General features: G+C 43.6%; 1 protein-coding gene across 2 annotated transcripts in view; it reads left to right on the top strand.

The window, feature by feature from the left end:
- Positions 1-15,921, top strand: part of ULK1 (unc-51 like autophagy activating kinase 1) — a 79,693-nt gene that overhangs the window by 15,483 nt on the left and 48,289 nt on the right. For both annotated transcript variants that reach the window (XM_086474041.1, XM_086474042.1), the window contains 5 exons: positions 719-751; positions 1,556-1,592; positions 8,142-8,315; positions 10,043-10,116; positions 12,836-12,937. In XM_086474041.1, coding sequence (XP_086330167.1) covers positions 719-751; positions 1,556-1,592; positions 8,142-8,315; positions 10,043-10,116; positions 12,836-12,937 — 420 coding nt within the window. The remainder of the gene's footprint in view (positions 1-718; positions 752-1,555; positions 1,593-8,141; positions 8,316-10,042; positions 10,117-12,835; positions 12,938-15,921) is intronic.

Below are 15,921 nucleotides of genomic sequence, written 5' to 3'. Positions count from 1 at the left end.
ATGCTTCCTAAGGCCAGAGAGCCAGTGGAGAAGATCAGCTAAGGCTAGGGGTAACCTCTCCGGACTGTAAGCATCATCACAGTGCAGCACCTGTAGCAAACTTGAAGATGAGCATTTGGCCTGGACTTTGCTGGTGTTGACCCCCATGATAATCCAGAAAGCTTTAGCTACCCGATAATAGCACTCTGTTACTGCATGTGTAGAAATTAATTGGCTGATGTTGTGGTTTTGACCTGAGATCTTTCTTTTTTGACCTCAAATCTCTTGGGTACTTTTCAGCTGTGGAGTTGAATTGCAGGTCCCAAAGTTATGTTGGTCTTATCTCTCTGTTCAGACTAGTGCTGCTCATGTGGGCATAGCTGCTATAAAGGGCCAAGTTAAATGTGGAAATGATTAAGGCTCTAAGATAGTAGTGTGCCATCATCTGTGTTGCATGCCGTTGTTAATCCCAAGAGCCCAAAAGGAACATGAAGACCCAAGCCACGCTACAGGAGATTTGCTTGGTTAAATAGGTGCACACACAGAAAGGAATAAAATGCTTTAATACCTGGCACTTTGAAAGTAAGCAATCCTCCAGGAATTAATCTATAATGAAGCTTCCCCCTGTCTCAGACTGGATATAGAGCACAGTTTACTTATTTAAAAAGAAATGCAGCAGCTATAATGCATGTGAAACGCTTCAATGCATAAATCTCTCTTCCATTTTCTCTTTCCCCAGGAACTGGCAAACTCTGTCTACTTGGTTATGGAGGTGAGTGTCTCTTATCCTTCTTCTTATTATTATTTTCTACACCCCCCCACCCTCTTTTCTCCCTCTTTTCCCTTTTCTTTTTTTTTTTAAAGCTTTTTTAAACAGACCAGCTTGTTACACAAGCCGTGTTTTCTGCTCACAGTCTCACGTGTGATGCATTTGCTAATGTAATCTGCGGCTGCATGCCTTTGAGAACTGGAGCAGTGTGGGTGAAGATAGCAGCCAGGGGGATTTTTCATATTACTACTGTCAGAAGGTCGTACTGGCACAGGTTTAATCAGTCAGATGTCTGATGGGTGTTACTGGGTAGTATCTACTTCAGAGATAGATGGAAAGCAATTTTTCTCCACGCAGCTTAGCTGCAAACCTTTTGAACATTTTCTTTCCTCTGTAGCTTCACTCTGAGGTCTTGTTGGCTTTCCTTAATGATGTGGAACATGATGTGGGGAATTTCAGTTTTCAGCTGTAGCTGCTCCCAGGCTTTGCTCAACCAGCTTCTTGGGTGCTCTCTCCAGTGGTGACCTTCTGCTTTGTTCTGGTTTTATTTTTCTCACTGATGTACACATGCTAGCTAGTGCTGGCATATCATAACGCATCATAGTATGTAGGGGAAATAGGACAGAAGAAGAACCCACTGGAATGTTGGGGTTTTTTCCTGCTGACTTCTGAATACATATTGTGACATATGTGTGACTATTTATGTTTAAATACCATGATAAGCCTGCCATCCTTATGAAGTTTACTGTTTTTCTTTTTAATCTTTGATTTGCCTTGCATTAACTGAGCTTTCTCTTCTGTTTGCAGTACTGTAATGGTGGTGACCTGGCAGACTATCTTCACAGTAAGTAGAAAAATATGGAGAATATCCTCTGTATTCGGAAGAAAACACTGACTGGTTTAGCTTGTTAAAGTTGCTGGGGTTTGTGGAAGGTCTAACTAAGCAGATGATATATCTTGTTTTTTAATTCCTGCAAAATAAACAGTATCATTGCTCCTCTTCTAAGAGGTCATTTGAAAACTGAGAATCCATGACAGTAAAAGCTAGTCTTGTAGTCTTTCCTATGTAGGTCACTGGTTGCTGTTGTCAGTAGTTACATATTTTAGTTACAATGGCTTATAGGTTAAACGTCTTTTAACACTACTAGGGACATGCTTTGTCTTTTTCTTAGTTGCTGGAAAAAAGCTATTTATACTGAAGTCTTGCAGTTTTGTAGGGTTGGCTTAAAATAAGATCCCAAGAGTGTATTTCCCCAAAGGGTGTCTCCACATCTAGGACAGAACACGTTGCTTGCTTCGGTATATTGAGGGTGACTGTACTGTAGCCAGTAGTGTTGTGGGGGTGATGAAAACTACCACCTTCAGGGTCTTTTGCAGACTATAGCACAGGTATCTGACTGTGGTGTCTTGAAGAACCTTTTGGTGAGACCGAAGTGTGTCTTTGCCACCACTGAACAAAACGTGTTTTGCACGTTGTCACGCAGTATTGCTGGACTCAGGCCTCCATCTCCCAAGCTGTTTGTCAGTGCAGCCCACTGCATGGGTACAGGATCCCAGCCCATGTGAAAATCCCATTGCACCTGAATACCTAAGCAGTAGGAGGCTAACACATTTAACAAGTTCCTTAGCTGCAGTCAGACACAGCCCTTATTTTCTGTTGGCCTGACTCTATTTTTTTCTTTAAAGTAGCTTTCTTGTTGTTTTGCATGTTAACTAGAAGATTACTAAATGTGAAGAGACAACTTTAATCTCATTTCATGTGTGGCTCTGGGTCATGGTTAAACAAAGTTTGTTCGCATCGTTCAAATTAAAAGCTAGTCAGCTGGATAATACTTCAGGCTCCTTATTTGAGGTACATGATGCCTGGAAATGGCAAAAATTGAAGGATTAAAAGCTAAATTTACATTTGCCTTACAGCTAGTGTTGATATCCCTGGAACGATTATTTGGGGCTTGATGCTAGTGTGTTGTACTATTCATACAGGGTAATGAATTACATTTGTGGACTTGAATTTTCAGAAAGGATTTAGCACTTGAAGGAAAATGAAGGAATATTCTACCTTCCATGTATTTTGTTTGTTTAAAATGTGGGTAAGGTAGAAATGACAGGCATTTGTTTTTTAAAAATCCAGGTTTAGTGTGCTTTGTCTTAGATAAGTGATGGTGTTTTGCATCTGTTGGGTATTGCTGTGCTTTGAAAGGAGCATCTTTGGTGGTGAAATGCTGTTATGAATACCAAGTGAAAATGTTGTGGGTCTTTTTATACCTCCTTTTTCTCCTTGAAAACAAGTGCAAATTTTAATAATGAAATGCTTTTAAAAGATAGTCAAGTTTGGTTTTACTAATGCCTAGGCTTTGAAAGCTGAAGTCTTCAGCTTTCGTGCAAGTGAAATGAACCTTGATGTTAAAGCACTGGGCTGTGCACTCTTGTTGGCAAAGTTGTGTAAGTAAACCAGAACACAGCTTCTGGCCAAATGATTTATAGAAACATGGGTTTATCGAAAATCTTCCTCTTCATACTGCTGCTTCTATGTGTTCATTGTCATCTTCTGCTTTCTACCATCTCCCACCAACACACCTGTGCCCCCCTGCCCAAAAAAACCCAACCCAAAATGACAGTGGAGCATACTGTCTAATTAGCTAGGCTATTAATACAGCTCACTTCCTTGTTTATCAAATGAGACTTCTCAGGACACTGGTGGCTAGCTTGAGAAAGTGACAATGAATTGTATTTTCCAAATAAAATTCAGTTTTACTCCAGTTTGGTTTGTTTGAGTGTTGCCTGAGGTAAGGTTTGATCCTTCTTTGCCTGAGTTAATTTGAAAGTTACCTTTAGCTCTGATTTTACCAATAAAATATTTTAACTTGATAATTGTAAAAAGCAGCTGTTGTGACTGGGAAATTCGTTCTTACTTTTGTTTCTACTCTTAACATCGCTGTGCCAGTTGCCAGTAAAAAAACCCCAGCAGGCACAGATTTCCAGAGGGAGCAGTCAGTAAGGGACTGCAGCAAGGAAGTTAGTTACTCCCATCTCTGCAGCAGAGATCTGGGTCTTCCAGACCCCAGAGCCTAGATAGAAGTGTCAGCTTTTGCATGATGTGGATTTTTCCGTTCCACCACTTGCTCCTTTGGGATATTTCCTCTCCCAGCTTCTGCAGGTGCTTGGGGTGCTTTTGATGATAACGATTTTTTCCTGAAAGCTCATTTTGGAAAGTTCAGATTTCTTCCAGGGCATCTCACTGGTACACAGGAAGCTCATCTCTATTGAGCGGTTATTGTGCCGCTTCAGTTATTTTAATAATTGTGTGATGGTATTTAATTGCAATGTCTACTTTCCCACTGACTCCTCAGATGTTTTTGCTGGTAGTTCCTGTAACACTGAGGCAAGCTGCGCATGCAAATCCCCTGTTTCTCATTGAATGAGGTGCTTGTAAGCTTCCCAGCCCATTCTGCCTTCTAATTACAAGCGTTGGGCAATAAGGTAATTCTGTGTTGAATCCAAAAGCACTCTAATTCTCCTTGTCTTCATAACTGGAAGACGTGTGTCTGTGCACGTTTCAATGCAATATGCATTTCGGCTGGGTTACTGTGTTGGTCAGCCCCATCTCTTCGATACAACCCAAGATGGTGTGTGCTCTGCCAAGCGCAGCTTCCACGGTCGTGGTGGTCTTTAATGGTACTATGCACTTTCCCTTCCCATAGATCTCTGTGGATGCTGCTTTCGTTTAAAGCACGCCATAGGATATGTTTTAAGCTGAGAGTGGCAGATGGCCACTGTGTGTGGTAGAGCTGTGTGAAGCGTTACAGAAGTGAGCATCCTCTGGATGGGAATAACTGGAATTCTGTGGCTTCAGGTACTCGGGAGGTCAGAGCAGGCTGATCTAAAATTTCTTAAATTCCGTGAGTTGGCATTGATGCAGGCTGTTATGGACATTTCATAAGTGCATATTCATGGCCTGCCTTGGAAGCTGCTTCTTGGAGAGCACGTGCCTGTGAAGAAAACTTCCAGGGTGTTTCTTGGTTTGACCACAACACGTGCAAGAAGCTGTTATCTTGCTACTTATCCCAAGTCGTGTGGTGACTTTTGCAAACAGATGTGAGGCACTGCTGTTTAACTTTTCACCCTCTACAGCTAGGTAATTAAGAAATATCTATGATAAGACTAGGCTTACACGGAATAAGTCTTCTGACACGTACAGAAAGCTTCACGGGAGCCTCACTGGCCATGCTCTGCATGGGTGCAGCTGGGGTAGTTACAAGATGGGCCCCAAATAAATCAGCTTGGTCTCTCAGACTTGTGTCATTTGGATTGGGCATATGTGAGGGATACTTGTGGCACCTGTGGGTAAGAGGAGAAGTTCTTTTTCCTAAATAACTTTTCCAAAATGGTGTTGTCATGTAACATCAGCGGGTGTGCTCCAGTGCATCTACCCTTGGATCAGCTGACAAGGGCTGTTTACTACAGTTTACCTGACAGCCTCTTGGCAGGTTGAACATCTCAGCGTAGGCTCACTAGGGCACTTAAGTGGTTTCATCCTATTCTTACACCTCAAGAGCTACAAGGCATTTGGGCCCCACACTGACCCGCAGCAAATACTTGCTCTGGTCTCCTGACCAGTGTAGCTGCTGTTCCCAAGGCAGTAAGCAGAGTGCCTTGTCACTGAAGTGGAGCCCAGGAAAATAAACACAGGGATATTATTACTTCTCAGTAATGGCAAAGTAAGGCTTGTGAAACAGCATTCTCTGCAAGAACGTGTTGCTCACCACAGACATCCACAGGGATGCCCAGACTTCAGTGAGGGCTTGGTGTTTTGTCAGCAGTTTTCTGGTGAAGATGAGAATATCCCCTTTTTACAGGGACAGAAGTACAAGTTCTGAATTTGGGATGTAGCACAGAAAGAGAGTTTTGTTCTCCACACTTTTTTTTTTTGATGGCACCTAAGTAGAATGAGCCTTCTGTTTTTTCTCCCTCCCTTTGATGGAAGGTAGCTGGTCTGGAAGATCTTTTGCGGACCAACATCCTGAAGTCGCTGACAGTGTCAGTTGTATTTGTTATGTCTCTGTCCTTCAGTTGGAGATTGTTGCTGTCATGCAGTAAACTGATGGGCTGAGTATGAGAGATAAGGGCTTTTGTTTTTCCATGTTACAGCCTGTTTGTTAATGGAGGGAGGTAAAAGGGTATGCCCATATGCTCCCCAGTAACCAACTGTCCCTTCTCTGTTACTGAGGGCAGCATCTCAGTTTCACAGTCCTGCCTGGATTTGTGAGATTTGATGCTGCCAGAGGACGCAGCAGACCTATGTCTATAATTTTGCTGTGCTGCAACATGGTAGCTCCACTATGCCACAGCAGTCACACTGGGGAAATCTGTCTGCAGGCTCAAGACAGCTTAGGTTCTGCATGTGTCATGAGAACAGTACCTTTGCAGGGCTGAGACTGTACAGCCTTCTGTGAAGTGGAAAAGCTTAAATTCTGCAGAAATTAGTAGCTTAGAGGCCCCATTTTCTTTGGGTGAATGGATTCTTCTGATCTTGGTAGCAATGTTGTTTTCGAAAGAGCCAGAATCCACATTAGGGAGGCTTAGCTGCTTTGCTGAGAGAAGGTGTCTAGTGCCTTGTTAGCCTTATAGCCACCAAGTTCTGTAAAGGAGAGGGTAACGCCTTAAAGATGTGGCATGCTGTTGGGGTTGCAGGTTAGAACAAGGTTCTTAACACAGTTTCTCTGCTAGAGGCAGAGTGTATTTAGCCAGGAGTTTGTAATTGCCTGCTAGCCTAATAAAGTTAAGAACTACCAAGCTTCAAGTCTTTCTTCATGTTGGGGGGGGATGATGGGACAGCCTGTTCTTTCCTGGGCCTGAGCTGAATTGGGAAAAAAAACTTCGGAATTCTTGCTGTTTAGTTTAAAGATGGTGTTCTAACCATTCCTGAATAGATTTCCTTGAATAGGAATCTCAGAAATATTTCAGAGACCTTTTGTTGGAGAGAAATTGAGCACAGCTAAGATACTGGACCTTTAATAGACAGAAAATGGTACAGGACTGAGTACACTGATATATTTCAGCAGGAGGTCAGGGAAAGCCTTGTTAAAGATGAGGCAGTGCTTTTTTTTTCAGAGGATGCAGGTGGGTTTGGAAGACTTGCATCTGAGCTGCCTCTTAATATCCTTAAAATCCTTTCACAGACTCTCCCCTTCTTGCAGAGGTGTCTCTTGAATTCCAGCTGAGTGCCAGTTCATGAGGAAGAAGGCCCAGTGAGGGGAGAGAAACTCTATATACATGTGCACTGGTCTCACGTGTATGAGTGCAGGACCAGCTGATAGCAGTGGTGACATTTTAGCTCTGCTTATGCCTCCACCTAGAACAGTGAGGTTTGGGAGTGGTGACAGTTTATTTTCTAAGTGCTGTTTAATTTATCCGTGTCCCTTGCTGTTTCCCATGCATGTATTTTAAAAGTTAGGTTTTTAATTTCCTGTGTTGTGTTAAAGCTGTGTGCAACCTCATCTGTGTTTTCATAAGGATTCCTCCCTTCTAGCTGACTAGGTAGAGTGGTGTTTTGAAGCTCCTGCCAGCTTGTTTTAATGTCTTACTAGAGAACAGCTGGAAAAACACTAATGAAGTCCCAAGTAATTTACATGGATATTTTCAAAAAGAAATTATTTTATTCAAGTGGAATGGTGCTTGCTTTAAGCCTGACTTGCTCAGTGACTGACAAGGGGGCAGGCTGGTAGCAGTGTTGATCCTGGGGTTTGTTCAGCAGGCTGCTCCCAGCTTTGGCAAGAATTTCATATATATATAGTTCTTAAAATAACAAGAGCTAATGTCACATTGCTCTGATTATAAGAGCCAGTCGAACATTATTTTAATCCCTTCAATGCTTATTTTCACACCACAGGTCTTGGGAAGCCCATATCTCTTGGCCTTTTCTCTTACTTCCACCTTTAGACGTAGTCTCTGTGATAAAGCTCTGACCTTAGCTATCCAACCACTATTGACCATAGCTCAAAGGTAGTGACCCTCCCACTCCTGGGACCACAGGCCCTGCCTCATGCTTGTCTAGATCTGGCTGGCAGCTCTTGTGGAGGGAAGCCCTGAGCCTCACCAAATGTCGCTTTTGGTCCCAGCTGATAACCCAAATTCAGCACCCGCCACTGGCCCGAGTTCACAATGAGAGATTTGGGGCTGAAAACAGCCCTGACCACAGAATAAGCTGGGAATGCAAATGCTCTCCCTTGTTGCCTGTAGGAATCATTCAGAAATGGTGTGTGGAGAAAACCATACGTGGAAATAAAAATGACAAATTATGGCTAATTGTTGTGGAGAATCCACCCTCTGGGTTCTTCAGAGAACTGGCGTTGTAGTTTTTTCATCTGTGGTTATTTTTTTCCCTCCTTCTTAGCTATGCGGACACTTAGTGAAGACACCATCAGGCTCTTTCTCCAGCAGATAGCAGGTGCCATGAAAATGCTGCACAGCAAAGGCATCATCCATCGGGACCTGAAACCACAGAATATCCTCCTTTCCTACGCTGGAGGCAGGAAATCAAATCCCAACAACATTCGCATAAAGATTGGTAAGACCCTGTTACAAACATCACCTGAAGGGCTCTCAGGAGAGTTTGGTGATGGATAAGTGGCCAGCCTTAATCTTTCTTTGGGGAACTATCTGGGAGAAGGAAAGGATTGCTGCACTTAAAATGTTGTAATGTTTTTCTGCCTCCTCACTTAGTTCCTCTGCTAGGTGTAGCCTTCAGTTGGCTCCAAGCAGTAGGAGCAAGAGCTTTCTGCTCTGCCAGAGTGCAGACTAACACAAAAGAATTGGGCAGACCGTGCTCCACTTCCAGCTGAATGGTGCCTCCCTCGGTCAGAACAAGTACCAGCCTGCCCTAATTGGCTTGAAATCTCCAGGTTTACCAAGAAATGAGCAGGCATTGTGACTTTTGTCTTCAGCTTTTAATAGCATTGAGGTAAATGTTGGTGTCTTAAAGCCTGAAACTAGTTGCTCTCCTGGCTGGCCTCAGAGAGCACAATGGGAGTCAGGCGCACCTAAAAGGAGGCATTGCCACAGTCCAGATTAGAGACAGGCTTTTCAGCTGCATCTTGAAGAAATTAGCTTTTTGCCCATTAGGCAAGTGGCCTACATGGGCCAGTGTTGGGATAAATGCTCCAGAAATCCAGTTACAGAGCACATGTATCACCTGTGGTCCCTCAGAAATGGGTGCTGGATGATATCACCCTCAACATGTGGACTTTTGGTTATGTTACAGTTCACGAGCTGAAGCTGACACCAGTTAGATAAAACTGATCCTCACCTGAACCCTCTGCTGTGGAGAAAGTGTCATTGCCCTCATTCAGCTGAGAAGTGAGGTCCAGTGGAAGAGTTTGAAAGGTTGCTGCCTGTTGGGCTGAAGCAGTTTATTTTTTTTTGTGAAGTGTGGAGTTATCTGGAAGGTGGAAGTGACTGGGAGTTGTAAATGCAGGCAGGAGGGCTGCAGGCATGGCTGCTCTTAGGTGTGATGTAGCCTGCAACCCCTCTCTCACACTTTCCTGAGAAGTACATGGTCCAGGGAATAGCTAGCTGTACCAACTCGTTGGTGACAGATGACAGTGCAAACAGCTGTGTCAGTCTCCTGGCTTGAAATGTCTGGTAACCTTGAGAGAACCTCTAAGTATCATATGATCAGATGCTGAGTAACCTGCAGAGAGAATTCATCTTGGTATTCCTTGTCCCTGGCTTTCTTAGCCACCAGGTGAACTACGGTCAGCTTTCTGTCCTTGTGCTGAGGTTAGCGCTGTTGAAACCCTTCTAAAGGAGCTGGTTTCGGTAGGGCTGATCTAGAAACGTGGGTGCTGGTGAGTAGTGGTGTTCTCTTGGATGCCTGTTACATTGCAGCCTTTTCAATTGGGGGGAGCTTTCCGTTTCCCAAATTAAAAGTTGAGATAGGAGCAGATGAACTAGCTAGTGGGAACTGGCATGCTCTCGCCGAAGGCAAGAGAGCTTTACCAGCTTCCAGCAGCTGATGTTTTGGAGTGCGGGCAAATAGGTACAGGAAGAAGTGAGTATTCTTTTTTTGTGGCTTGGTGTAGCCTTTTCTAGTGTCTGTAGTGTGCATTAATAACTGGCACGAGGATGTTGCCGCTCAAAAAGAGAGCCATCGAAGTCTTGTTAAGATGGGGGTGCTTCACTTGCTGCAGAGATTCACAGGAGATGAAAGGAAAGTAGGGGGAATCAACTAGAGAAGGTGGAGGCTCTCTGGAACTGGTGTCTGATCCAGACCTATCTATCCTTTTCTCTTTGTAGCTGACTTTGGCTTTGCCCGATATCTGCAGAATAATATGATGGCAGCAACACTGTGTGGTTCACCAATGTACATGGTAAGTGTGCTTTGCCTACAGGTTTTTCTGTATTGTTCTTGCTTTGCCCCTCAGAAGCAAGGCTTTGTGTTTTGCTAGTCTTTCCCCTAAAGGTGAGATTTTATTTACTTGTCAGAAAACAGCTATTACACAGGGAGACTTCATGAAGTTCTAGCTGCTGGTAATGTTGGATGACAGGTGCCTGTGGTGTTATCTAACTTTCAGGTGAGCTGTGGATAAATAAAACTGAACAAAATGGAGTATTGATTGCTGACTGCTCCACGGAAACTGCATCTTCCAGAGGGGTCCAGGGCCTTTCCACTGGAGGCACTGGAAAGTGAAATCTATTTCCTCTGCTGTAGCAAAGCAACAACAGAAGAGAGTGAGGACTGGAGTGATATTTCACACATCTAGCTATATTTGAGGTGTTGCTTCCCTGAAGAGGAACCTGAGTAAATCACTGCTTCAGCAGGCCCTTTTAAGACAGGGTGGTTCCACAAGCCTGCTGTCACCTCAGGCTTTGCAGTCGTATTTTGCTAAGGCCACAGCATCAGGAGCAAGGTCCCTGTTTAATAGCAGTTTTGTAAAATCGCCAGCTGTTTTTAGCTCTTTGTTCTTGTAAAATCCCTTCAGATCTATGGACCTGTGCAGGCAGAGGTTTTGCCATTCTGGCTCCCTGCTAACTATGCTTCGCTGTACAACTTGGCAGGCGGGTGTAAGCAGAGCTCAACTGCTTCTGTTTGCAATTTGTTTTGTGCATTCCCACACCGTAAACCCACCTCCCACCCCACTGATTCTTTCACCGGATTAGCTCTTCCAGGATAGCTTGTGGAGCAGATGTGTTTAAAAAAACAAACCGATCCTTTTCACCTGCTTTGTACTTCCCACTCTGGGACCAGGATGGGAGGAGATGATCTCTTGTTTGTGTTCGTGGCAGCAGTCAAGATCGTGGTGTTGCATCAAGTCAGTGAAATTAAAAATTACAAAACCAGGACAGAAATAAAAATGTCAGCGCCAGCCATGTAATAGTTCCTGGGGACATGGGTGTCTGAGCTAGAGGTAAAGAGATGATGTGGATCAGCTTAGGTTGAAAGTTTTAAAGTGCCCTGGCGCAGAGGCACCTGGTTTTGAACAGGGTCTAATCCACTCTTAAGTTTTTTTATCTATACTCTTTGGGCAGAGTTAGGCTGGACTGTGCTGTACTGCACAGGGGAGTGTTTGGTAGTCTGTTTCACAGTACTAACTCAAGTAAAACAGTCTTCCTCCCCTTTTTTTTTTGAAGCCTGATGTTTATTTGAACTATGCTGTATGTGAAGATGATGTCATTTTTTTTTTTCTCCTGTGAGTGTTTCCTGAATTGTCTATTTTTAGTGATACTTTTTCTTTGGAGTCTCTTGTGAAAGTAAACGAAAACACCCAGCTTATTTTTTTGAAAGAGCTGGAGGAAGCTAGTGATGACCTTTTTCTGTTTTATTTTTTTTATTTTAAACAACTCTGGACCTTATAAGGAATCTCAGAATGTTTCATATTGTTCTTCCTGTGTTTACTGATGGATTTGAAGTAAGATGGGGAGGGAGTGTTCAGTTGGGATTTAGGGGGTGTTTGAAGTCTGTCCCTGCTGCTCTGGTGTATCTCGTGCTGTAGCCCTAGGAGCATTGCTGGCAAGGCAGGCCCTTATTCCCTGCTTCAGCTCATAGTCCATTGCTGGTTTCGTTTTGCTCTTAAGAGAGCCCACCCACACCAGAATGAGCTTTCTGTCTGAACCCTGATATGATCCGTGTCACGTGAGACTCAAACCCTCCTTGTACAGTTCTTGTCCTGCTTCCTTGGTTTTGTTTGGTGCCATGCCTGCTTCCCTTGGGGACAGACCGAGCTCCTGTCCGCAACTTGTTTGCTGCCATTTTTTTTTCCATTACATGTGGCCTTTGCTTCTAACAGACATAGAAAATTGATCCTGTTCCATGCTGTCAGCACTGCAATGAAATCTGTGGTTATAAACACATGGGATTAGCAAGCCTGCCCTGCTGTCCCTCTTCTGCTGCCGCTCCTGAGGCACGCTGCCTCCTGAGCCACGGGGCTCTGGGGGCTTGCACCATCTCCAGCTTCTGGAACAAGCCTGGGAGGGAAAAACCGAGGGCATGGTGTGAGATTAGAAACCAGAGTCTGAGGCACAGCAGGGCTCAAGCTGTTGGACTAAAACGCACAGATCTGCCTTTGACCCTAAACTGTGACCTTGGCAGCAGGCTCTGGAGCATAATTAATATGCTGCCATCTTGGGCTAAATGAGGAAAGTGCGTAAGTGATGCAGATCAGCGTGTAGGCTGAAGCTTACCTGTGCAGTGTGAGCCTTTGCTCTTCTTAATCATATACCTATTGCTTCCTTTTGGTTTGCAAGATCTATCTGTGTGACTTCAGCGAAGCTTCTTCTGAGCACAGGTGGATTCAGCAGAAAATGGTACTCTGAGAAGAGAAAGTACTGAGTTTGCCCAAACTAGCCAAACAGCATAGGGTATTTTTTTTTTGTCCGCCTGAATGAAAGTCCCTGCTTCCCCCACTTGGGGAATTGGCCCTTTCAAGGTAGTGTTCCAGTCTTCTCAAGAACAAATCTTTCATGGTTATTTGGAATCTAGCTCAAGAGTTTTTAAAGCGTAATAGTGACTTCTGTTTCTTTCTTGCAGCTGCTAAAAAAACCCCAAACTACATCTTCTATAAAACAGATCTCTGTTCTCTCCCCAAAAAGGCACCAGAAGTCATTATGTCTCAACACTATGATGCCAAAGCTGACCTCTGGAGTATAGGAACCATCATTTATCAGTGTCTAACAGGAAAGGCTCCATTTCAGGTGAGTTGCTTAGATCTAATGTTTCTGACTCTCTTGCTTGCTTTCTCTTTTTCCTTTTAAGCCAATTTCCTATAAGCCTTCTGTCATCTGTAACTGTTTACTTCCAAAGATCCAGCCTCACGGAGGTCTAGCTGTCCAACACCTTGACAATGTGAGGCTTTGTATGTTGTCATGCAGGATATGTTACTAGAATATGACTCTCCTTCTCTGGGCTGTATCTCAGTGAAATGTATTTCCTGGTTTTAAATCCTTAAGGAAGGGTCATCTATTCAGAAAATTACCATGATTCAGTTAAAGCAGTGGGTTTTTTCCAGACCCACACTTAAAAAATCAGTTTCTATTTACAACTGTACTCAGTGTATAATTTGTAATTACAATTCTGTTGGATATGGAAGGACAATAAGGAAGATTGTGATGTAAGTTAATGTTTGGGATGATTTGTTGGTAACTGGTGTATTGCAGCTAAATTAACTTTGGGTTTAGAGCAGTTAAGTAGGATCTTATCAAGAGGATCTTATCTGTCATCTCACGCAATCCCTTGCAGCCTGCAGTGTTTATGTTCATCAAGTCCAAACCCCTCCAGATATAACACAGTCCGGTAAAACTCCACCCTGTAATTTATGCCATAACTTCTCGATGAGCTAGAGCATATCTTTTGTGAAAGGCATCTCTGATTTTAAATTTTCAGACGATGGAGAATTCATCACAGCCTTATGCGAGTTGCTTCAGGATTACTTCATGTATATTTAATCATACGTAGCTGGAGTTTAACTAGACTAGTGCATTTTTCTTGTTCCAAATCAATAGTGTGTCACACTGCGTATTACTTTTCTTCTTCCATGCTGAATGAGGTCTGTAAGCTCTCCCTTGCAACCACTATTTTAAAGTACTGTACTTGTCAAGTTTTTTTTTCCCTTGCTGTCTTACAGCATAGCAGAGAGATACTTGAGTTGCTGATTCTTCTTTGCTTCTCTCATGTGTGAGCTCTGTAGAGCTCATCGATAATCCATGGAAAAAGACCAACCCCCAAATTTGCAGGCTGATGTGTCAGCTGATGCCAGCTCTTCAGCTTCTTACATCAGTTATTGCAAATGTGAACTGTGGCCCTCTTCTCATGTCCTGACATCACTTTATCCTGATTCTCTAACAAAAAACGAACAAACAGAACCCCAAAAAACTCCCACGGACAACCCAAAAACCAAAACCAACCAAAAAAACCAAAAACCTATTCTCATGTACTAAGGTAAATTTTATCAAGTGCAGGACTTCCTGAGCTTTAGTTCCACAGCTCTTTAGAATTTCACACAAATCCTTGAATGTTTATGCAATTACATCATCAGGAAGGATAACGTGAATTCTGAATCTGTTGCAGGAAAGAGTGGGCAAATACAGAAGTAAACTGATGGTATGTTTTGGTTTTGTCTAGAGCCAAGAACACTTTTCTCCTTCAGGGTAATTTTTTCCCTGCTGCTGTAGGAATCTTCCATTCCAGTGCTTTATATTCTGTCCACCAGCTTGCTCTGTATTTAGATAGAGACTTCATTTCCTTTGCATGTTGCTTTTTTTATAAACACCCCTACAAAGTACACTGAAACACCTGGATGGCTCCTGTTTACTGGCTGCATCCACTTGTTGTCAGTGTTAGTATCTCTGAGAGGAGAAAATGAATGTTAGGATAAAAGAAGATAAATATTTGTGCATTAAGGAAAAAAATGTGGAGGTGGAGAAAGCAGCTTTGACTCTGCATCCGTAGGAGAGCCTTGCACTTGTTCTGTCTTGTAAACTGCTGCCTTTTAGTCTCTAAAGGCACCTTGATACCGTACTCATTCAAATGATTTAGTTATTTAGCGTGGTGACTTTATCATAAGTGTTCTTTGCATAGTAGCCCACACACAGCCGTGGGGCATCTGATTTCTTTGAAAAGAATTAAGTGACTTTTATCATTGGTCATTGAAGCATGTCACAGAAATATTCTTCTGAAAACATTTGTTCTTGTAGAGAAGACTTTTTTCACAGGAAATAAAATTGACTGCTAGTCAGCTTCATTCAGCTCTCCAGCCAAGGTTTGAATGGGCAGGTGGCCAGAAACCTGCCAGCTCTCTGTCTGTCTGTGTGTCCTCAGGCTCACACAGAGGTGAGAGCAGCCCTGTATGCCTGTGTCCTGATGCACGGCAATACCCTGCCTTGTGGTGGGCAATGAAGGGATGTTTCGGTCCCTGCCCAGCAGTCATGATCTTTGCTTTGTGCTTGTCTGACCGACTAACTTTTTTCCCGTATACATCCAACATCTGTTGGGCTGGGAACAGGGGTCATTAGTTTCTCTATTTTAATTTTTCCCCGTGCCCTTTCCTCTTTTGGGGTTTGTATTTTGAAGCCAAATGCCAGACCCCAATTGTTACTGCAGGAGCAGCTGTGGATTTGTTTGATCAGGGAGAGAGAAGAGCTCAGCCCAGATGGCTCTCCCTGCACTGTCTATTTGTTATGACCACGTGTGTCACAAATTGCCTTCTCCTAGCTGTGACTTTCAGGTGAAAGGAGCCTGTCTAGGGCAGATGCTGGAAAGCAGTTAAAGGTTAACCAGCTTTATTTCTTCGTTGGCATGACTGTGGTGTAAGAATTTGCTGATGGTCACTGAGCAGGCGAGAAGCTATTGTTTACAGGGCTTTTAGGAGGAGACAAGGGTAGTGGTAAGAGGTGATGGGGAGACCATGAACAGGAATGAGTGCTTTTGGGAGGGACATCTATGAATGGGTGGGGACATAACAGTTATATTCCACGTAGTGTCACCAGCAGACTCAGTTGTACAGGGCAGCCAGGAACTGGATTTCTGATGTTAACCTCTTCAGGCTAAATCTTCACCGTGCTTTCCCTCCTAGGCTGACAAGGACAGCCCCTCACCTCTGTCTAGCTGAGATTCCCATGGGAATCTGGAGCACGGTGGTGTGAAACACGCTGCATCTGAATGCTCTAGCTGTTCGCTGCGT

Source organism: Leptosomus discolor, chromosome 16 (genome assembly GCF_034619465.1).
Source record: "Leptosomus discolor isolate bLepDis1 chromosome 16, bLepDis1.hap2, whole genome shotgun sequence".
Lineage (NCBI taxonomy): Eukaryota > Metazoa > Chordata > Aves > Leptosomiformes > Leptosomidae > Leptosomus > Leptosomus discolor.
The sequence above is the reverse complement of the archived record's forward strand: the minus strand, read 5'-3'. Positions and strand labels throughout refer to the sequence as shown.